This window comes from Phyllostomus discolor, chromosome 9 (assembly GCF_004126475.2).
Source record: "Phyllostomus discolor isolate MPI-MPIP mPhyDis1 chromosome 9, mPhyDis1.pri.v3, whole genome shotgun sequence".
NCBI lineage: Eukaryota > Metazoa > Chordata > Mammalia > Chiroptera > Phyllostomidae > Phyllostomus > Phyllostomus discolor.
In genome coordinates this window covers 27727889-27752466 of record NC_040911.2, presented here as the reverse complement: position 1 = coordinate 27752466, position 24578 = coordinate 27727889, and the positions used below count along the sequence as shown (strand labels likewise).

The following is a 24578-nucleotide window of genomic DNA, read 5'->3' as shown; positions in this document are numbered from 1 at the left end:
CTTTCTGCTCTTCTGTTCACTTAGCCAGTCATACTTAGCCCCTTGTAGTTCTCAGAACATGCCATCTTCTTGCCAGCTTTAGGTCTTTCCACCTGTTTTGGCAAATGCTGTCTACTCCAACCCCACTGCAATATGAAGGCCACTCTTCAATTACAGTGCTAGTGACTGTGTAGGTGACTGTTTCTGACCATGTCCCTAACTGCTTATGAACTGTCTACATGTCTGAGTGATCTCAGTTATGCCCCCAGCACCTAGTTTAAGCTCTGTAAATTCAAATTCCTTAGCCTATTAGAGTTCACGCTAGTTAGTTTTAGAACTAACATCCTTTCCAGCCACATGATAAGGACCTAAATAAGTAGTAGTAAAAGTAGGAACCCCTATGTGGGAGCTATTTACATTACCTCAGTTCGAAGGAAGGACACACCATGTGCCTTGACTTTATTTTCTGTCGGGCAGACGGATCTTTGGGCATCTCTAAATGAATATTAAAATTATACTGTGGACATAAAACTCTTTGAAGAAAACAGGACTAAATCTTTAAAACCCCGGAGATAAAGCATAGGTTTCTTAAATGTAATACCAAAAGCACAGGCAACAAAAGAAAAACTAGATAAACTGGACTTCGTAATTAAAAACTTGCATGTTTCAAATGGGGATACCATCAAAAAAGTGAAAATAACTCACAGGGAGAAAATATTTGTAAATCATGTATCTGTTAAGGAGCCATATCCAGAGTTATGAACAACTCTTAAAATTCAACAATTAAAAGATAACATGGACAAAAATATCTGAGCAGACAATCCTCTAGAAACTCTGCTACTTTTAAGCAACAATTAGCAGTAATGCCAGAAATAGGATGTTGGGGATACTATTACTGAAGGATAGAAACAGTATTGCTACACTAGACCACTCCAGAGGCGGAGCTGGAGAAGATAAATCCTTAAAAATGCTTAATTCCCATATCTAAAATTTAACTCAAATATTACCAAATTAGTTGAATATTTTAACACTTCAGGGAAGAAATGCTATAGTATATCTTCTTTAATAATTTGATTATACAGTTGTTCCTTTAATTAAAATTCTTAATTCTGACTAAGAATTACTTGTATCTGAGTCCATTTCCTTATATGTAAAATAAAGATGCTGTGAGGACTCAATAAAATGGTACATTGAAAAACACCTAGACGAGTGGATGGCATATTCAAAGTGTCCAAGCAGTACATGCTATTATCATAACTGATTTAAAAATATATAGAAATATGAATATCAACACCAGTAATAAAACCATGAGATGAATAACAAAATCCAGCACTACTCTGTGGTGCTCGTCCTTTGTGCCTCACTAATGAGGCAGGCCACTTGTTTTGAGGTACTTGTACAAATGTATTTGTTGTGATCACATTGACAAAGACTCTCTTCTTGACCAGACTTTAGACAGGCTTCCCTGAGCCCTCTTTTGTCATTGCTGCCTCCCTAACCCAGTTTCAGCAAGAACCCTACTAAGCCAGCTTAGCGAGAGTTCCCCCACCCTTTACACATGACCACCTTCAGTAACAATCACGTGAAGTCAGTTTAGCAAGAATCCCCGTCCTTGATGTCCGGGCATCAGGACCCTATAGTGCTACAGGGTCTTTGTAATTCTATATTCACGGACCCTGGGATGTAGAATGCAGACCCTCACTCTGCTCCTTGGCTATAAACCCCAAGATGTCTGACATATTCGAAGTTAGGCCCCACCTTTCTTCCCTATTAGGATAGTCTTGCTACCTATCACAAAAGTCTGAATAAAGTCTTCCATACATTTTTAACAAGTGTTAGAGTAATTTATCTTCAACAATATTGACAATTTAATATATCTTCATTCTAGTTGTTTTAACTTCATGTTCAAGACAGTTTGATTTTTTAACAAGTGATAGACTCTGATGACTGCTTTCTCGAGGAGGTGTGTAGGTACTGGAAATTAAGGGGAGTTTGATCTATGAATTCACTTCATGAAATGCATAAAATCCAAGTGGTTCAATTTCCAAAGTTATGTAGGAGGGTCCTCCCAGCCTTAGTTGGGTCTCTCTGTAATGGTTTAATCCATAGTTGTAAGTACAAGATTTATATACATAAGTTTCTCTGGAGTAATTCCACATATTTTTTACCTTCCTCAAGGATGGACACTAGCAGAAGTTTGAAATCAACATAGTTTTATAAATTTGGCATACCAAAAGGTTGGTTATAAATCTTGGGTACAGTTATTTATTGTCATTAAAGTTAACAAAATAAAATGCAATGGTACAAGTGTTTAAAATATAGTTTTTATACATTCAGTTCAGTCTTAAGTCCTTTTAACCTTGTATTGACATAAAATCTTTTATTTCTTTTCAGCCTATCAGTTTTTCAAACATTTTTTACTAACTTTAATATGCAGTCACACACACATATACATTAAATATACATATAATTTATAATATTCGAAGTATATCTTCGAATCCTTAACTTTTAAATATATAAACTCTACAGAGAAATCATTAGATCACAGGCATTTCAGATTAGTTGTTTCATCATTTCATTCTGAACTTAGGGAAAGATCACACAAGCTTATGTGAAGATTGGGTAATGGAGCTAAGTATCCATGTTTTGGGTTTTTGTTTCAATATTTTAAAATTACATTTACAGGGTATAGAGCTAAGTAATCCACCCATCCAGGAATGGAGAACCAGAGCAATGGCCAGCGGACTGAATCTCCCAGAATTTCTAGATGGTAAGAATCAGAAAATTCTGATTCAGTTGGTATGTGCCCTTCTGCAAATGTCCCAAGTGAGTCTTATCCAGGGAGTTTGGCAAACACTGCCAGAGATTCCCAGATTTCTAGTATTCTCCAATTCTGCTTTAAATTCAAGATCTGGTAAGAGGGCTTCTTCTCCAAAGGAGTTGGAGATACTAGGCGAACTGTTCACGCAAAAGCACTTAAGCACTATTGAGTAAGTCACAAAAGCTTTCATCTTGTTCTCTGCCCCTAAGGAACCTGCTATATATAATGAACTGCAAAACCCATACTTTATTAGCTTGTCACCTGGAATTGCCTGAAACTTTAAATCATGAAGCAAGTCACGGACTTCAAAAGTTGGTCTACAGCAGGTTGTCAAAAATGTGGTCCCTAAACCCAGTGACATCAGCATCAAATTGTTAGAGCTGTAAACTATCAGGCCTTACCCCAAAGCTCTGAGGGTGGGGCCTAGCCGTCTGTCGTTTAATAAGCTCTCCAGGTGATCCAAGGTTCCCTTAAGTTAGGGAACCACTAGCCAAGCAAAAGGAATCTCCTTCAACCATTTCCCCACCATAATATTGCTGAATACTTCCAATACTTTCCTCCCTTCCCCATCCCATATCCAATTAATCAGATTCACCAAAATAATCTACACATTTCAAAAAGAACATAAAACTTTATTAAGAACATCTTATATTGTCATCAGATACAGCCAAACAAATAGGGGTAAAGAAACAGGGAAACTTCATCTTCCCATGTGCTATTGCCACCTCAGAACAGACTCATGAGTGGATGGCTGGAATTACAGAGGGCAACAAATGATCTGTACAAATAAATTCAGTAGGTAACTCAATGCTCCCTTTCTACACAGAGAACTGGGTTTACACTAAAAAAAGAAAGAAAAAGCTTTCGTATAGTGCAACAGCTATGAAACGAGAGTATACCTTTAGGAGCTATTTCTTAATAGAATACAAAGCAGTTTAGTAGCTTATGTTATTTCATATAATATCAATTTCTACAATGGAAATTTCAGAAAGGACATCCTAACTTTCCCAATTAATTTGTATTTGAGTTTTTCATTCTAAAGATTTCTTAGAACCAGTTCAATAATAACAGATGAGTTGCTCATCTACAGTGACAACTGACAACCTAGTTTTGTTCTTTTAATTTTGCAAACCAAGATGACTGGGTCTTCCCAGCTTTTGCTGATTCTGAAGTTCTTACAGAAAAACCCTGATACAGAGTGCATGTAAGTACAGGTACCAAAGTAGCTGTGTCTGGGCTGGTTTTCCTAGAGGGGAGGTTGGCTGCTGAGCACAGCTGATTTTCTCAGACTCCCAGGTTCCCCCATGTGGTTCTTTTACTTACTGTAGTGATGGAAGGAGCAGAGGGAATGCCAGGGAATCTGTTCAAACTGCCACTCCAGACAGCTCTCTGCACTGTTTGTGGAGAAAAGAGTGATGGTGTCCATTCAAGCCACAGTACCCCTACTGCAGGTGTTGCGATATGCTTTTCTTTTGAGGGGCCAGGCCAAACTGCACTCAGAGATGCATGGTTTGCCTCACATGCACAGTGGAGAAAATGCTCATGATTTAGAATTTGGTATTACAATACCCGCACCTAACCCCATTTCTTGAGAAGTACTCTACCTTTTAGAGAAGAAAACTATTTACTGCTAAGGCTTACCATGTTAAGTATCATAAGGCTGAAAATGTAACTTCTAAACCACACCGTGTATCATTTGTGTTCACAGTTAGCAAATTAACCAACAACCAAAGGTTTGAGGAGGACTGGTCAAGGGGTGGGGTTAGGGGTAGGATTCAGGTTGAGTACTATCACTTCTCACAAACTGCATCAAGCTCTTTAAAAAAATAATGCATTTTTATAATAAATATTTAGAGCAGATACTGGCATTAAAATCAGTATCTAAGTCAGAAGTCTGTCTTAAATGGTGAAAATATTTCAACAGACTTCTAAGAGAGTTCAAATCCTCCCAGGAGTACAGTTTATAAATTAGTTTTAAATGGAAAAAAAATAGTTTGAATGAATAAATCACCATTTTAGCATATCATAAATAGGTCAAGATGTTGAAAATAAATTAATATACAAGTTTTTGCTTTCACTTTAACAAAAAAAATTACATGATATACTTTAACAGGTATAACAAGGTTTTTATAATTGTGCACTTGTTACACACACCCGCCAAGCTGAATCTTTTTCTTAGATATCCTACACCAATGGACAGAGGTTTACCAGACACACTCCCCAATGTGGTAGTCTGGCTGCTGCACACCATTTCCTCAGGTAGAGTGCTGTTAGAACATTACCAATGCTGGTCAGGATCTACTGTTAACTACTATTAATAATGTGTCACCTAGTCTGTGTCCACATGAGCTACATCCATGGTTAAGTGCATCAGCTTCCCAGGTGAGCTTCCTGTGGCAGTGTGCAGAGGGAATCTAACCACAATTGTCTCTGTGAGGAAATGTGCCCCAACTCCTGAAAGATGACTAAAAAACTTTGGACTATAAGCCATATATGAATGGGAACCATTTATATGTGTCTGTTTTGGGGAGAGGTCACATTGTTAAAAAGCACTGTTTCCAGAACTATTAGCTATTAAAAATAAATATTTGCATTCTCCTTCACATATAAATTCATTTTAACTATAATCTCAAATACTGAGGAAGAAAGAGTGAAGCCATTCAGACTAGTGAAACATAACTGGCTTGTGGGATTTAAAGATGTTTTATTGACTATCTAATTTGAATCTGCTTAGAATGAAAAGAAAAATGTCTAATATGTAAAGTAATGAATTAAAAAATGTTTATCCTAAGTCAACACTGAGTTCAAATCCATAACTTAACAATGTGATTTAAGAAGAAAGCAGGAGAGCATGCAACCGCTCTAACACACAGGGTTAAAAAAGGTAAAAGTACATTGTTTTGGTAATTCTAAATGTATAAATAAGAGTATTTACCAGATCTACCCTGTAGTGCAGCGCTGCTTAATCTCCAAATATACAGTCATTCCAAACCTTAAGGAAACATTACAAATGTTCCAGGCTACTTTACTGAACATTAATGAATGTTGTGTTTTGAGATGTTAGAGCTAAAAATGTCATAGTTTTTAAAGTTAAAGGCTATGGGAATAATAAAAGTATCATCATTTTGTTTCTCTTAATCCCATAGATGGCTTAATGTTAAAGGGGTCACTTATGTTAAAAGGAGACTGATCTGACAGACAGAAATCAGTTCCAGAATGAAAGCTGTCCTCTTGGTGGAATGTCAAAATTCATAACATTTCCCAAGTATTTCATATTAATCTAATCAGCTGTTTTTAACAGTCTAATCAAGGGGGTCCCTATTTAACACTCCACTTGTTCTACTCTGGCAGTTGGAAGGGACCCCTATCGTGCTATTGTGGAAACATTCTCTAAGCTCTGATCTGACTCTAAAAATGACATCCATGTTTAGTGTTAAATTACTGGCCTCTAAGGAATAAGGAATCAAAGGTATTGAGAGGCACAGAACTGATATTTTGGTCAGGGAGAAGGGTGAAGATTAAGTTGAAACATTTAATCTCTTCTACAATCAAGTCCTAACTATACCATAATCAAGTCTCAACCAATTCCTGATTAGCTCTTACCCTTTAGAAATTATATACTATACAGTGATTACTGATGAAAATAAAAGCATTTGAAAATACATGAAGAAATAGAAACATGGAATTTCTCACAAGGCCCTGGATCAAAAAAATTTACAAAAGATCTTTTGAAAATAATCACTATTTGTGAGCTTATTAATACACAGAGATCATCACTTTGTTTAAACCAAGTCATGTTAACATACCAATAAAATAGTAAACAAACCAACATTTTAAACAATTTTATAAATTACTTGTCGTTTTTGTTGTTGTTAGTGTCACTCTCAACAATATACAAAAATAACACTACAGGACTATCCACCTAACCTGTCTCCATCTCCTGCAAAGTCCTGGGCCATAGAAAGAGACTGGTCATCAATCTTCACTGTAGATGTCCCCTGCAAAGGGCAGGTGCATGTGGCTGCCAGTGACATTGGGCAATCGAGATAAGTCTGGCAGGCTCTGGATCCGGGACCTGAGTTCTTTGCGCACCAGGGAAACTCTGGCTAACTTGCACTTGTATTCCTGTAATACCAAATAATTTTCATTAGAATTCTGGCAGTTCAGAGAAGTGCTGTTTAGCTAATGCTCTGCCTAAATTCCAGTTCTACATTCAGTTAATGCTGAATAAGAACAGATGATTACATTATGAGTTTTAGGATCAAAAGAGGAACTTTGGAAATAGGCAACTTTGTAAACCCTATTATTATGAAAAACCACAATCATAAGCTGTTGTTTCATATGCATAATATTCTTAACCTCGGCATATTGAGATTTTCCGGTGCCCCTCAGCTTAGATAAAACAAATTACATATTTATTTTCACAAACCTAAACTGAAAATTAACATTGTTTTTGATTTTGAATGTTGGCAACAAACCACAAGAGTATTGTCAGTACCTCTGAATTTGCCTGTAATAGACACCAGTTGCTTCAAGATTACATTACAGTGTTTTACACCTATCTTAAAATACTGTTTATGTTTATGACTGCTTTGAAATTATAGTCATTAGTAAACCAACCATTCAATGTTACTTAATGTGTCAACGTAGAAGCACGTATTATTGTACAAATTTGCCTTACAAGGAATGGCCCATTCTCTGTAGTGGGAGTATCTATAGCACAACTGCTCTAAGGGAACAAGGGAATGAAGGGTTCTGGTGCATGCAGAACTGGGCACTGGCAGGCAAAGTTGACAAACAGCTGGATAACTCAAGGATAACTTTGGGCACATAAGGGAGGTATGAATTCCTGCCACGTCTTACACATAGCTGCATTTCTCATCTATCATGATGTTCAATGAAGTATAAATCAGATAGTTTAATAGGGATCTATAATCGTTAAGATATGGGTTTCCTCTTCTCTTTTCCCCTTCACCCAGTGGCACACACTGGAACACTGGGTAGGTTCCAGCATAGTAGCTCCAAGTGGCATACAAACGATAAGCACCAGGGTGTTTCACATTATGGATGCAGGCTTCAGTTGGACCTCATTACACATCTCCACATCTAGCACCTTTCTTCCTCAGAAGACACATCTCCATCTATCTCACTGTTCTTAGCTGAGTCATTTTTGAATAAGCACTCTGGAGTCAGCACAAAACACAGATGATATTCAAATGTGCTAAAAGCAGTTATTTTCTGCCTTCTCTTGAGGCCAAGTGTTTTGAGAAATGTCATATATGTCTTTTGTGGTCATTACTGCCCACCCTAATTTCTAGCATCCAGATAAGCTGTTCTTCAATTCAGATTTCTAATAATCCTTCAATTAAAATGATGTGGCAATTAAAAGTCTTCAGCCAATTGGCACACTATACACACATGAAAAAATGGTAAACATAAATGAAATTTGCCATTTATGAAATCTCATATTCTAGGCATTAAAATATGACCTCATTTAATACTCTCAATAATCCTATGAGAAGAGAGATTGTCCTTCATAAGCCTATGAAGTCATACTTTCCCAAATTAGGATCAAAAGTAGCAGTGAAAAGCTTTCTACTACTTTCATCTTAAAGACAGGAGATTTAAATAGCTGGTAAACTGCTTCATGTTAGCCTGAAGACGAAACTGAATGAAACCTGGTAACTACCTGATTGTACGATTCAAGTCATTGTCCTAAAAATTTTAAGTTGCATGACTGGTGGAAATGTAAAAAGGTCTAACCAAGGTGGGGAACAGTTAGGTAGTTCCTCAAAAAGTCATACAGGGTTCTAAATGACCAATAATTCTTTTAGGAATATATAAAGGAGAACCAAAAATGTATGTCCACACAAAAATTCATACATGAATGTTTGTAGCAATGTAATTGATAAGCACCGAAATGTAGGAAAAAATCCAAATATCCACCAACTGATGAGAGAAACAAAATGTGGTATATTCCTACCATGTAGTAGTATTTGGCCATAAAAGAAATGAAGTACTGATATGCTGTAACATGGAAGGCCCCTGAAAACATTATACTGAACGAAATAAGCCAAATAAACCATATACATTGTGTGGTTCCATTTATATCAAATGTCCAGAATAGAAATTTATAGAAACAGAAATGAGACTTGGGGCTTGAGGTAGGGTGGTGTAGAAATAGGTGAGGTTTCCTTTAGGGTAAACAAAAATGTTCTGAAATTACTAGATTGTAGTAATGGTTGCCAAAATCCTGTGAATACACTAAAGAAAAAATGTCTACTTTAAGTGGGCAAGTTACATAGTAAGTGAATTACACCTCCATAAAACTGTTAAAAGGGGTGGGGGGAAGGCTTTGTGAGTTAGTCTGAGAACTGAAGGACCACACATAGTATTTTTTATAATGGGAAAATAGATTCCAAGTTCTGCTACTTTAGTAAGAAGTTCACTTTAAAAGTAAGACTCACACGGATAAAGGAGAAAGTGAGCTGGTCTTTGCAGATGTTGTAAATACCAAGCTCAAACAATACTCTCTACCCAACCCTAACCAGGTTTTCTGGAAAGACCAATTTGACATCTGTTAATGCAAGTACTACAGTTCCAGTGATGAACATGTGATGGGCAAGAGGGTCAAAAGCAATTCCAAAGAAAATAAAGTTCATAGCTGTTTTCCATGTTATCACCTGCATGTAACATAGCACCTCTTTTTTCACACACCAACATTTTAGATGTCAGTTTGAGTCTTCTGCCGTGAAATTCTAGCTTTTACTGTGTATTTTCTACACTTTTAAAATACAGCATCCTCTGTTGATACTGAACTCGAGGGTCTCCACTGACTTCATACATCAGTCAGCAAACATGTAAGCATTGATTATAGTATATGCCAGTCACTGTGCTGGAAATACAAAGATGAATCATAGTCCTCACACAAAATATACAATAGAATGGCCAAGCAAATTAATTATAAGTATGCTGTGTTCCATCAGAGGCAAAAAGTGCTTTCTATGACATACAGAAATTGGAGGGTGGGGTTCAGGGAAAGGTTTCACAGGTGAGAAGAGGGGAGAACACAACAGGCCAATGCAACAGCAAGATAAAATGGCAGAGAGAACAGTGCGTGTATGGCAACTCGCTACCACCACAGTGCACAGTGCAAAGTAAATTTTCTTACCAAATATGGTCACATTGAAGTTGTGAGAGGATTAATGTGGATCTAATATAGAATATACCAGAGGAAGAAACCCAGCTAGTTTACTTCAACTAAGAAATGAGTACAGCCCAAAGTGAGAGAGGAGTAATAGAGCACTTCATAAACTATACTGTATACACTAATACCTTCATTCAAAAGACAGAAAATGTATAGCAAGAAAAATCAGTAGGATTTGGTTGTGGTTATGTGAAGAAGGTTCAGGCTCAATGGATGACTGAATGGAGGTGCTATTAACTGGGATAGCAAAGATGGGAGGAACTCCTTTGGGAACAGTGGCTTCCAGCATGGAAACTGAGTTATCCCTGGGACTTTCAGGCACTTGGAAATGTGGTTCCAGCATTCTGGGGTGGAAATAAAAGCATGGGATTTATCACGAGCAGACTATCTAAAACCCTGATATGTGTATGAGCCAACTAGGTTTATGAGTGCATATATGGCAGTGTTTCTCCTTCATTTTCAACCATCTTGCCTTCTCCTTACCCCACTTTTCTGTACATCCCCCATCAGCCACGATTTTGTCAAACCTTGTTTTCTGTAGTTTCAGAAGAAATATATTTGGTTGTTTGATCATGTTTATTACAGTTGGTTTTTTAAATTAACTTGTAAATAAAAGTGAAATGTATTTTTAAAAAATTCATTTGCATCAAACGTGATTTTCTGTTACCAACGATAGCACACCACATCCTTGACTCCAATGTGCACAAGAGGATGGTGAGTCCCCTCCCTCCCTCCCAGATGGGAATCACACAGGAAGGAAGACAAGTAGGCTAAGGGCAGAATGCAGAAATGTTCCCAGTGTTAAGAAACACTGAAAAAAAGTAGGAAAAAATAGTGAGTATATATTTGGAATATTTGAACATTTTTTCCTTTGGAAAATACTAGCTTTCTCAACAGATACTTTGGGTGCTGTGACTATAATCCAATCAGTTGAGAACAATACTGTTTACATCCATTACCTGAATAACTCAGTTGTTATCCTCAAATACTTGTAAGAGAATTAAAGACTGATTATAATTTGATATTTAGAAATTTCACTTAAAGCATTTCATATTTGAAAATTTCATGGATTTCCATGCCTTACATGTGAACTGCACATGGCAACTTATTTCCAGAGTATGAAAAGGAGACAAAAGACAAACTGTATAATAGAGAAGCTGATAAACACTACCCCAGCCAGCCGATCAAGGGCACATCAACACTGGTAAGTCATGCTGATAGAATGTACCCTTAACAAAATGTGATGAAAATGGCACTTTCCCTCTGGGATTCCTTCCCAAAACACTTAACTCCGGTCAGTGAGAAAAATGTCAGACAAATCTTAATTGCAGGACATGCTACAAAATCCCTGAGACATATTCCCATAATTATCAAGATCATAAAACACATGGAAAATATGAAGTGCCACAGCCAAGAAGAGTCTGAGGTGGCACGACAAATAAATGTAATGTGACATTCTACATGGAATCCTGGAACAATCAAAATTCGCATTTCCACTTTTATGGTGCAGTCTTTAAATTGCTTTCATTTTTTGTGTGGCCTTTAACCCTCACTCCTTTAGCATACATTGTCCAGTTACTAAAGAATCACATGGTCTCAGGCTCATAAAGGTCAGCTAGGCTGGTGTTTCCCAAATTGGGTGGCCAATGAAACACAATCCACAGGCCATAAATCAGAGGTTCTTGGCTGTTTGGGGGCAAAAATAAGTTTCTTTGCTACACCCCTGCTCCAATCCTCAATGTGCTTATATCTAAAGGGAAGCTGCAAGAGTGGAATCTAGGTTGCAACATTCCTTAAAAATCAATGAAATACACACCACCATCTCCAAGAGCTAATAGTTTATGTAGGGAATAGTTAGGCAAACATTAGTCCTTATATTCCTGTCCTTGAACCTCTTCTCAACTACCTCCAACAATAGCCAACTCAGTATTTTATTCTTCACTTGGGCATGACTGGACATGTTGTACAATTCTAGGTTGGTGGTTTTCCTTCAACACTTCTCGCCCTACTATTATTCTTGCTCACATGGTCCTGCTGGTAAGTCCACTGTAATTTTTATCCTATAGGTAAGATGTTTTTGGTTTTCCACATTTTGAATATGCCTTAAGAGTAGACTGAAGATGTTTTGGCATCCTGCCTAGTGTTTGTTCTGAGTTTCTCAATTGGTGATTTGATATTGTCATTAATTTTGGAAATGCTTGGCCATTGTTATTTCAAATATTTCTTGTTTCATTGTTCTCCTGGTATTCCAAGTACCTGTGTGCTACACCTTTCCAAATTGTCCCACATTTCTCCAATGCTCTAGAGTTGGTTTTTTGTTGTTGTTGTTCTTTTTTGCATTTCAGTTTGGGAAGTTTCCACTGACCTATCATCAAGCTCACTGAGATTTTCCTCAGCAGTGTCCAATCTATTAAGGTGACCATCAAAGGTACTCTTCATTTGTTGTTTTTTTAATTTTTAGCATTTGATTGTCTGGTTTTGCATGGTTTCTACTTTTACATTAGAGTTAACATACTCATCAGTTATTTTAGATTCTGGTCTGATAATTCCAAACTTTGTGTCACATGAGTCTTTTTCACATAAAAATATCTGCAGACTGTTTCTTGCTTTTCAGTATGCACTGTAATTTTCTCAAAAGCTGAAAAGGACTGTCAGGTAATAGGAGCCAAGGTAAATAGGTCCTGTGAGGTTAATCTGTGAGGAGTTGGGCTGTGTTTAAGCTTTGTTGTAGATATAGATGTCAAGAGGCTGAAACTCATTACCTTCTTAAATAGTCCTTTCACATTACGCAGTTCTAACTGGCAGAAGTCTTGTCACATGTAATACATCCACTGTTCCTTCTGCCCTTATGTAACCCAACCTCCACTTCTGATAGCTTTCAAAGAATCTGAAGAGAGCATGTAACTCATGACTATCCCCAAGTCTGATCTCTAACATCCCCATTTCCTTTAACTGTTCTTCAAGACATTGTTTCTACTCCTTTTGCCGTCCTGGTCCTTGCTTCTGGATACACTGTGGTTAAGTTGATTCCTTTTACTAATGTGGAATTCAGAGTTGAATACGGAAATTCAGCTGTGGTTTAACCAGCATTCAATGAACACCTAGGATAGCTTAACAATATTTATAGCAGCTATGTCACCATGCTAATAGCTAAATGACCAATGCTTTCTCACAGGAAGTGATGCCAAGTGAGTCCTGACCACACTGATGCAGTTAGGTGAATCTAAATGTAGTAACTGACAGTGGGAAGTTTTTAAGCAAAGAAAGAAGACAACACTGATCCAATTCTATTTACACTAGTTACGAACCAATAGGTCAATCTGTGAGCCATGGTATCAGGCAGTCCTAGTTCAACTGAAGTCGTAAGCAAACATGTGCATTGTGTGTTCCTTAAAGCTGTTGCAACTCAAAGGTTAAGAGTGCCCATGGTCACTCTGACTGGCATGGTTCAGTGGCTTGAGCCCCAGCCTGCGAACCAAAGTCGCTGGTTTGATCCCCAGTCAGAACACCTGCCTGGGGTGCAGGCCAGGTCCCCAGAAGGGGGTGCAGGAGAGGCAGCCACACGTTGACGTTTCTCTCCTTCTTCCTCCCTTCCTCTAAAAAGAAATAAAACAAACAAAAAAAATGCCCATGGTCTTCTCATATTCAATAATCTTTCTGATGCTTCATGAACACACATACACATTTTAAAATCAAACATTTAGCTATACATATTCCCAAGTCAAAAGGTAACTAAAATCTCATTAGGAATTAGAATATAAAACATATTGTTGTAGTGTGTGTCTAGCATCTAGTAATTTATCAAAATTTATCACCTTTACTGAAGTTCCCTACTTAGTATTTGCTCATTTTATTGTATTATTGTCAAATTATCTCTTTTAAATTGTATCAAGTTCATTAATACTAAAAAACGCCCAATTTACTTTATATTGGCATAAGATGACTGGTTCGTACAAAGATCCCTAAAATAAAACAGGCTTTGCTTTGAAGCAGTGACTTTCTCCATAACCTCGTTCAAACAAAACCAGATCTGAGAAATGCTTTACAAAGAACACTTGCTTTAGGAAGTTAAGTCTGACAGATGACATAAAGCTCTCCTTAAAATTTTGATTGGTTTAACTACATAATAGGTTCACATTTTCCTTGAACAAACCTGGTGTGTGTAGATATAAAAAGACAATTTGTAGCTCTGACACAAATCTTACTTCAAAAGTGATGAGCAGATAAATCAATTACATGGTGTTGTTACCAATAATATTCTCCCCTCCAATAAATTAAAATGTCATCCTGAGGGAACTGGACTGGAAGCATAAGAGCCTTTATTAAATAATGTCCAATATTCTTGACAGTAAACATCCTCCACTAATTTGTCACATTTACTTACTTCCTTCAATAGGTCCAGTAAGTAAATGAAGGAAACAAAAGACACAATGAATACTGGCTAGCTACAATGTTAAAGAATGTTTTTTAAAATTATAAAAATTGAAAGTATAGAACTATATAAAACAAAACAGAGTGGAACAAAATGATTAATGCAAACTTGTGAGTGGTCTTTTGTTTTGCTTTTTCAGTTACCCATTATAAACATGCATTGTTTTTATGTACGTAGAGTTTGGGAGGGAAAGGCAAGGAAAATTTTAAACTCTGCATATTGCTTTTATAAGCTGAATTTAACTAAAGTACTTAGAAGTGATCAGTTTTTCCCAACTAGAATAGGGAAAAAGTTAATTTTAGAGCTTATACAGATATAAATTTGGTTTAATACCTACATTTGGAAGATGAAAAAATGGGCCTGGTTCTACACAATTTCTTCAAGTTCACACAGTAAGTTCTAGAACCTAATTCCCAGTTCATTATTCCAATCCATGTTCCACACTCACACACTAGCCAAGATAGACATCCAGGTAGGATCTGGATCTGTACATCTGGTATGGCTGTAACAGTTTTTAAACACTTGTAATAACTATTCAAAATGTTAATGCATAACTTCTTGTTTAAAGACTGAAGGAAATACATCAAAATGTTATCAGGGAGCTAAGTGATTTTAATTTTTTTCAAATTTCCTTTCAATCTATTAATATTTCCATGCCTCATTCATAAAAGATTGTATCCACCTCACAGAGTGGCAAATAAAATTTTGTCCTTAGAGCGCTACCGTGGCAGAGTAAACACTAAGTACTAGTTAGTACTTTATGATATAAATTTTAAATTCTCTCATATGAAGTTTAAGTGCAATAGCCAGGTTTCAGAATAGGTGTAATGACAGTGGTAATTTATCATCCATATAATGTATGGAAATATTTCCTGTATGTAGTATTGGGAGATTTTATCCAAGAGACTGAAGAATTCTGAGAATCTAGAAACTAAGAAGCTACTAGAGGTTCGAAAAGCAGTTTCTTGATGAACAGTTTTCTTGTTTTGTTTTTTCACTTTCACAACACAAGCTCAAGTAAGGGGTATGGAACTCAATGATGAGTCAGAAAGAGGCAATAAAATGGGATTGCTATAGAATAAAATCTGGTAGGAGAGCCCAAGCTGACACCCTAGAATTCAAGACAACTTACTAGGACTAGGAATCCAGATACTCTGTTCCTCCCTGAGGATAAATTCTCAAGACAGGTCTAGGTAGATAGGTTGTTGAGAAAAAGAAGTCATCTGACATACCTACCATATTTTTCGGACCATAAGACACACCTAGGTTTTAGAGGAAAATAGGAAAACAAAATGTGAAGCAAAAAATGTGGTAATATATTTAATAACATAAATAACATAATATTTCACCAACATAAATGTAAACAGAACTCGACAGCAGCATCAACCACCATTATTCCTCCCAAATTGGGGGAGGGGTTGCATCTTATAGTCCAAAAAATATGGTAGTGCCAGCTGCTGGTTGGGGACACAACAGTAAATTTGGTCAGGCATGGAGAGAGCTATTCTTCTTTCCTTTTCCCAGTTTCCCTTCTGTCCATTTCCCCTGCTTTACTTTTTGTCCCCTTGGTTACATCCTGTCCTGTGTTCAAAGGAAACTCGTAACATTCTCATTTACAACTGTACTGTGAAATTTTCAGTTCTGCATTATCTACAGGATATCTCCAAATACCACACAAAGTTCGTCTTGTGTGAAATGTATATACATTGTATACCAATGTACCTAATATACACTATGTATATTACACTATCTACAGATAATCAGAAACAGCTTTTTTTTTTTGACACCAAATTCAGGCTGTCACATACTAGTTAGCAAACAGGTCAAAGATACCCCGTGATGATGCTACAGCAAGCATTTCAGTTTTGTACAGCAGTTTGTGCTGTTATCTGTGGTAAGTAAGGACAGAAATCAGACATGTTAAGAGTGGCAAATGTTTAGGTTCAAATACTCCCTAGACGTCAAGTGGTAGACTGTATGTTCCCTACCAAAGAAAAATGAAAACAGACTGTGGCTATAACTCTAAACTGGATGGGATTCAGCATAAAAAAAACTCCAGTATTCCAAATGCAAAAAATTTTTCAGCAATCCAAACACAAGGGTATTGTTTCTGTTCATTTCATGAAAGAAAACACACACACACACACACACACACACACACACACACGATTTTGTTACAGATCTTTTGCTTGACAGATTGGGTTAACAGGGCTGCTACCAAAATTAGCATTTCAACCTCCAGTTCAATTCACTAAAAACTCCATTCTCATTGTGAAGATCAGTACCTCCTACTAAACATTATTCCTATTTATCCAAGAGAAGGGTGTTATTTTAAAATTACATTGGTTATAGTTAATAATTATGTCACCCTGGCTGGTGTGGCTCAGCGGACTGAGTGCTGGCCTATGAACCGAGGGATTGACAGTTCGATTCCTAGTCAGGGAACATGCCTGGGCTGCAAGCCAGGTCCCCAGTGGGGGATGCGCAAGGCAACCACACATTGATGTTTCTCTCCCTCTTTCTCCCCCCTTCCCATCTGAAAATAAAATTTATAAAAAAATAATTATGTCCTAATTTTACATCTCAAATAACACAGAAGAGCTTAAAAATCATCAATAACTATAGTAAGGAATTTTGTAAATAAAACCTCTCTGGGGAAAAGTTGTTCCATATGAGATTTTGTTGCTAAAATTTAGTATAATTTCTTTTCATTGTTTTAGAAATGCATCATGTGCAAAGATGGAACACTGACTTACTATATTGTTTGGCCTTTGTCAGCACACTGTTTTCCAAAATCTCAAATGTACCTCATTTGCTCTCTTTTTATAGCCATTATAGCTTTGATGCCATCGCTTACATTGCTTCCTCGGTTATAGCCTAGAACTCCAGACATTCCTTTGTTCATCAGAGAAGTACAGCCCTCACCTATGTGACTCATTCAGCTGGAGAACCCTCCTGTAAACCAAAAGGTCACCAGTTCTATTGCAGTCAGGACACATGCCTAGCTTGCAGGTACCGCCCCCATCCACGGCACGTATGAGAGGCAACCAATAGATGTTTTTCTCCCTCCCTTTCCCTCTCTCTAAAATCAGTAAGCATGTCCTCACGTGAAGATTAAAAACTTTTTTTTAAGTATAGGGCTATACAACAGAAACTAATACAAAGTAATAATTGAACATAAACTGTTATTGAAACGAATAAAAGTACAAAGCTTTCCATAATGTGGTACTGAGGACATCGTGGTTTCTCATGAATGCTAATTAGGGGTGAGATCTGCAGGTATTTAGGCATTTTTTCAATAGTTTACATTACTTTGCTGTTTCCTTCTATGAAATATTTCCTAAGGTAAAAGTTCCTCCCTCTGAGTGTGCTTATGTATTAACTTTCTGAAAATGCATGGTGGTCCCAGTGATGTTAACTTCATGTCACTAGTGGCTGACTGTATGTACTACCTTGTGTGGACAGGATCCAACACAGGTCAGACGAGCAACTGGTTTCCAGATACAGATGATCGTCATCACTGCTGGGCCTCACTGGCCTGGAGGGCACACTGCATGTTTCCTCTGCTCCCAGCCACACACAGACAGACTTCCCCTCACTGCTACCTGGCCCGTGAGGGAGGAATGCACAGGGGTTGACCCTGTTTCCAGTGCTGCACCCTTAGTCACTGTGTTGTTACAGCCTCCTGCTTCAAGGTGTTCCACTTCTGGGCATTGAGCATTTGAGTAAGTGCCCCCATCTTTCGGAAGGTACGTACCAGGATGGGATTCCTTTCCATTCATTTGTCAGTAATCCATTGTCTAAGAATACAGCTATCTGGGGGGAACCCACAGCACTCTTTCTTCTTAGAACAGTTACATACATTTCATATCGTAAATATTTCACTTCCTATATACCTACCGTATTTATATCTATCTTTTAAGCAGTTTTTATCAATCATGAATAGAACTTACTGTGACAATGGTTATGTCCTATATCTGTACTACTCAACACAGTAGCCAAGCGCCACATGACTACTGAACATTTGAAATACAGCTGAGAATTTAAATTTTATTCAATTTTAATTAACTTAAATAATACATATGGCCAGTGGCTGCCTACTGAACAGCGCAGCTCTGTATCTCCACAGTTCCCCTCAACCCCTCATGTCTCTTCATCTCATCTCTCCCCATGTCATCTCCTTTTTATCCTAAGCGTTATATGTCTTTATATATTGACACAACAAATATGTAACGTAATATACACATCCTTATTACATAGATGATACAGATTCTAGGTTTTATTATATTTTAGTATACATTATATTTTCTGTAAGTTCTAAGAGGAGGGAAAAACAGCCACTTAGTCTAACATCTTAAAATGGAAGTCAAGGGAAGAGTGTGTAAGACTGAGAAAGCATCTAAGGTCAGAATCTATTCTGCTTTTGTTTTCTCTACAGAATAGAGTGAAAAGTCTAAATCAGGCCAGGAATAATGTGACCACACTTTAATGAAATCCAAGTCTCTTAACATAATCCATTACATTCCAAGACCCTGGGGTGAAAGGTAGGAAACACTCTAGACTAACTTGATCCCTGAGACAATTACTTCCAAGAAATCGTGAAGAACTTTGGAAAAGGTGAACACCAACAAATACTGTATCTAATCTTGAAGAGGCAGATTCCACAAATAACAGACAAATGGGCCTGATGCAGAGAAGTCAGAATATCAAAAAAGGATTAACATACTCTTTACAGAACTTAGGGATCCAGGTGCAATCATGGAGATGCTAAGAATATAAACATGTTCTTTGTGAGGGAACTATAGATATTAAAATATTGCAGGCACGTTACACTCTTTTTGGAGTGTTCCTATAAATAAAACACAAAATTCACTGGTTAAATGGTGCTAGCTAGAAACCCTTCAAGTCTTTTTTTGGGCTGGGACTTCAGAAGTACTTACTTTTGCCTACTTTTGCCTAATGTCACTAAGGAAGAAGTGGTGAAGCCAGAACTTCCACTCAGGCAATTCAGCTGCAGAACCCCTGGCTCCTCACTACAAAGCCCAACTGTTCCTCAAGTGTTTACTGATCTAAGACCAAAGTCAACCAGCAAAATTTTCTAACCACAGGTCTGTTTCTGGCCTTATCTCTTCAACACATAAAACATATTTTTATCTATAACTAAGAATATATCCTTAAGAAATTTGAAGAAGACACAAAGCCAAGAGAGTCAAAACAAGAAAACAAGTCTTTTTATTTTTGACAGTACGTTTATTAAAGCTGGGGACAGTGAAAAAAGGAAGGGCTTAGGATACAAGATGCAACAAGAGCCTAGGCAGGGCTGTTTTGGCCACTGAGATGTCAGAGAAAAGGGGGCTCTGGAGACAGGTTCAGGGGGTTAGCCCAGGAAGAGCTGTTGCTATCCATTGCTCCCCTGGTTGCAGGTCTTGTGGGGACCCTTTAGGAGAGCACACTTGAGAAGGAATAAAGGTCATGGTGTGCTCCTGAGAGGGAGACTGCACTAAGAAATGACAACTCTTTAGAAAACCCTACCGGTGGAAGTAAGATAATAAAACTCAATTAAGATAACAAAAATAAATATTTAAAAATTAATTATGTTAAGAATTTGATGAACAAATCCAAGAATGACCAGAGTTTAGGGAAAAAACAGGGTCAAAGTACTCCCAACATTAACATAAGCAAAAAAAAAAAAAAAAAAAAAAGCCAATGCTACACTGTCAAAAAGATGTTCTCTGTGGTATGTATTAAACAATAAAAAATACAAAGACTCGTATTTTACTTATACTTTTCTTACTGAAAGAATCCTTACATCCTTCCTAAGAGCCCACACTTTCATCAAACATATACTTTCAAACATTCACTTGTATAATTCCTAAGCTCATTGATTAGAAAAAATGAAAGTTGGAACTGAAAATGCTTTGAACACTCATTGCCAGCAATATAAAACATAAGCAGCTAAGCAACAAATAAACCCATATTAAGGTTTATAAAAAGTAGAGAGTAGCTAATTAAACATTAAATAGGCTTAAGCACTCCTGTGCACTTCACCAAGCTTTGGAGGCATGACTATCTTATAGTCATTATGGACATTTATCTTGCCAATTCTCCCATAAGCCACTGTAATAAGGCCACCTGTGCCTGCAAGACCCCCAGCAGCATGGGGAAGGTCCATGAACCACAATAACAACAGGGGTACTGAGTGGTGTGGCTGTTGTGGGGGCAAACTAGAGGCGAGGTTCCAATCAGGTCTGACCTGACTCTGCAAACTCACAAAACTCTAGCACTAACATCTTCTCACTCCGATTCCCTCTCAACTGGCCCTGGAATTGTAGATCTGTGAACTAGCCTAGTATAAAATCTGCAGTAAGTCCTTTTCTTTCAACAAGACCCATAAAAATCTGACAAAACAATCCCTGCTCCCAATGTTAGGCAAGCATGCTATTAAAAAAAAAAAGTGCAACATCAACAACAAAAATCCATAGAAAATATTACAGGAAAATAATAGAAATGAGAACAAAATGATGAGAAAAGATGAGTAACATGGAGTAGATGCAGAAAAGTCAATATATATGTAATAAAATGTAGGCAGACACTATTAAAAAACCCCAAGAAACAAAAATAAAAAGAAACTTAGGTCTTCCCAAAGAAGGGTACAACAAATATCAGGCAAACTTAATGACAGATCAATATCCTAGATATATGCTAAAGTTTTATTAAGTATACAAGAGAAAAAAAGTACTGTAGATATGCAAAAAAAAAAATTGTTCATGGGTGAGCAGAAATGAAAGCATTATCAGACATGCAAAGACTTGCACTACTTTTCTTACATTTTACAACCTGTACATCTGTCCTTTTGATATAGTTGACTAGAATAACTTTTCATGTAAATTTCTTAGTAAGTGATACATGAATAATGGCAATCAAACAATTAGAAAAATGATTTAACATTCTATAGAGAAACCTTGTAAGGAGGAACGGAAGAAAGGAACTCAAAGACACTATTACTTCAAATTATGTATTTTCAATATTAATAGTAGGTTGTGGGGTTCTAGTCTATTCTGGACTTGGTATTTTCCACATTTCCCCCAGTGTATGAATGTGTATATGTGCACACATATGAATATATATAAGTAGAAAAGTTTTGGCAAGGCTGCGGAGAAACTGAAACCCTGTGCATTGTTGGGAATGTAAAATGGTGCGGCCGCTGTGGATGGTATGGCACACAATGTGGCAGCTTCTTTAAAACTGGAAATAGAATTACCATATGACCCAGCATGTGAAAAACAAAGTTCTTCCTTTCATATTCTAGTGTCAGGCACAGATGCTAAGAATATAAATGTTAACATTTTTAAATAGTGTAAGTACCATGAAGAAAAATAAAAAACAAAATGACAATGTAATACAGTGGAAGGAAAAGGGGGGCAGGAGAAAGGCTATGCTGACCAAATGAACGGGTAAAAAAGGACTATGCAGAGGTGAAAAGAGAACATAAAACTGAATGAAAAAGGAGCCAGTGAAGATCAGTAGAAAGCATTCCAGTCAGCCTGTCAGCCATCTGCAAAGAAAAACCCTGATGTGCGAACATGCTTCATCTGTGTGAAGAGCAAAATGGACACCTGGGAGATTGCACAAGATGAGGTTCAATGAAGAATCGTGACCTGTAATCCCGTAGACCATACATGGGTACTGAGTTTAAAGGAAGATCCAAATGTGTAATGGGAAACACTCAAGGGTTCTGAACAGGGATAAGATGAGACCTGGTTTCTTCTTAAAAGATCAGTCTGGCTGCAGTGATGCAGAAAGTTAAGAGAGGGAACAGGAAGATCAGTTGTTAATATCCAGGCAGTGTACAACCACCACTTAGGGTGGTTTGGCAGACTTATGAAAGACACATTATACAGCTGACACTTCAACACGGGCATTAATGGCGCCAACAACTCCTGAAGTCAAAAATCTGCATATAACTTCTGACCCCCACCAAGTCCTGTAAGAACGCTCACATGATTCAAATCTGTGTTGAGTCAACTGTAGTTACATTTAATAAAACACAGAAGGGCTTCCATTTATATGACAAACTGAACCTTTGCTTAACTCCCTCCAAAAATGCCACTAATTTAATAAATCAATTTATAAAACAGAAACCTGCAAGAATGAAGAGGGAACCATGGTAACAAAGATGTCAAGAAACTTGAAAGTGAAGATGGAAAAAACTGAAAGAAGGTATAATGACCAAAAGTAATATAATTCATCCTGAGAAACTTTGTATAGGTGGATAGGCTTATGACTTTGAGGTACCAAAGCTCCATGAAATGTAATGGTGAGTCTTAAGGTTGACAATAAGGGTCAATTGAGAAATCTTTGTATCAGTCTATTAAAACCATTATCCCGCAGATCCAAAAGATGTAGGTTAAGAAACCAAGCCAGAGATCTGTACTTGGAAATTTAAACACAGAAATGAAAGCTAAGGTACTACTCTGAAAACAGATGCCTTATGTCACCTACCTGGCAAACCTGAAATATTTTCTCTGGAGAAAATAAATGGCACAGAAGAGAGAAAACCTATAGATGATGATATTTGGGAATCATCAAAGAATGATCTGGTACCATCTTACTGAAAGTCACATTGGTAACATGTCTTGAGTCTTTAATGTGAATCAGCAACTTCCCACAGGAGATATACTCGTGTATGGGCAAGGAATTAAATGAAGAGTTATTCACTACAATACTGTTTATATTATCAGAGCAATGGAAACACTTGATCATAAAGAACATACACCAAATTATAATATGGCCATACATTAAAAAGGAAAACAGTGATGATATAGGATGCATATAGTAAATTACATGAAAAGGACAGTATATAAAATAACACATAGAGCTAGTACACAGTACTAAGTCTTTTTCTTATGTAGCTTTCTTCCTATGATATAAATAATCAATAAAAATAATTGATTACATAATTCTTTGAAAACCAATAAATCAACCACTAAAAAATTTACATGTAATGATATTTAGATGTCAAAAAATATAAGGAGCCATTAAGTTTGTTTCTTTGAAAAATTCATAAAGTTTCATCTTATTAAATTATTTCTGAATTTAGTCAGTGATTTTGATAGAAAAACAGTAAGATAAAAGTGACTGAATCACAGGTCAAAGATTCCATAATCAATTCCCCATCTTATTACTATGCCCTTGAATAATATTGGTAAAGTGATAAACCAATAACCATCAAAAAGCTGCATGAAATAGATTTTTTAATAAATCCTTACTCAAGGATATATTTATTGATTTTATTATTTTTATTTTTTAAAATTTTATTTATTTTTAGTTTTATAGAGAGGGGGAAGGTTTGGAGAGAGGGAGAGAAACATCAATGTGTGGCTGTGTCTCACACATCCCCTACTTTGGATCTGGCCCACAACCCAGGCATGTGCCCTGACTGGGAATTGAACCAGCAACTTTTTAGTTCACAGGCCTGTGCTCAATCCACTGAGCTATATACCAGCCAGGGCGTTTATTGATTTTAGAGTGAGGAAGGGGGAAAGGAGAGGACAGTGGAGAGTGAGACGGAGGAAGAGAGTTAAGAGATGAGGATGAGATGAGAGAGAGCAAAAGGGAGAGACAGTGGTAAGAAAGGACATCAGCCAGTTGCCTTCCATAGGCACCAGGGATCAAACCCACAATCTAGGTTATGTGCCCTGATCAGGAATGGAACCTGCAAACTTTTTGGTGTACAGGACTATGCTCCAACCAAGTGAGCCACACAGCTAGGGTGCAATAAATTTTTAAATATGCATTTTCAGTACTATATATACTAAGACATCTTATTTCCTACATTAAAAGAGTATCACAACAGAAATTTCTAATCATTAAATATCTTGGGCAAAACAAAATTTATCTTAAGCATTTAAAAAAATGGAAATTGAACGTTTTGAAAAGCAAAGCTTTATGAAAGCAAGCACTCTTCGAAAACCTGGAATATACTGCCTAGCAGATAGAGGGACAAACAAAAGTAAGCAGTATGTCCAAAAACAGCAAAATGGCCAAGTAAACTAAGTCCTCTTAACTCTAAACCGTAATTGAAAAATAACTTAATAAAAAATGTCTACTTAGCAAATATCATTTAAAGTATTATATAG

The 24578-nt window shown here is 37.0% G+C and overlaps 1 protein-coding gene across 1 annotated transcript in view; it reads right to left on the bottom strand.

Moving 5' to 3' along the window:
• Window positions 1–3411: 3411 nt before the first annotated feature.
• RPRD1A (regulation of nuclear pre-mRNA domain containing 1A) overlaps window positions 3412–24578 on the bottom strand; it is a 60652-nt gene continuing 39485 nt past the window's right edge. Inside the window, 1 exon segment of the mRNA XM_028525012.2 lies at window positions 3412–6925. Within this exon segment, the coding sequence (XP_028380813.1) occupies window positions 6776–6925 (150 nt within the window). The 3' untranslated portion in view covers window positions 3412–6775.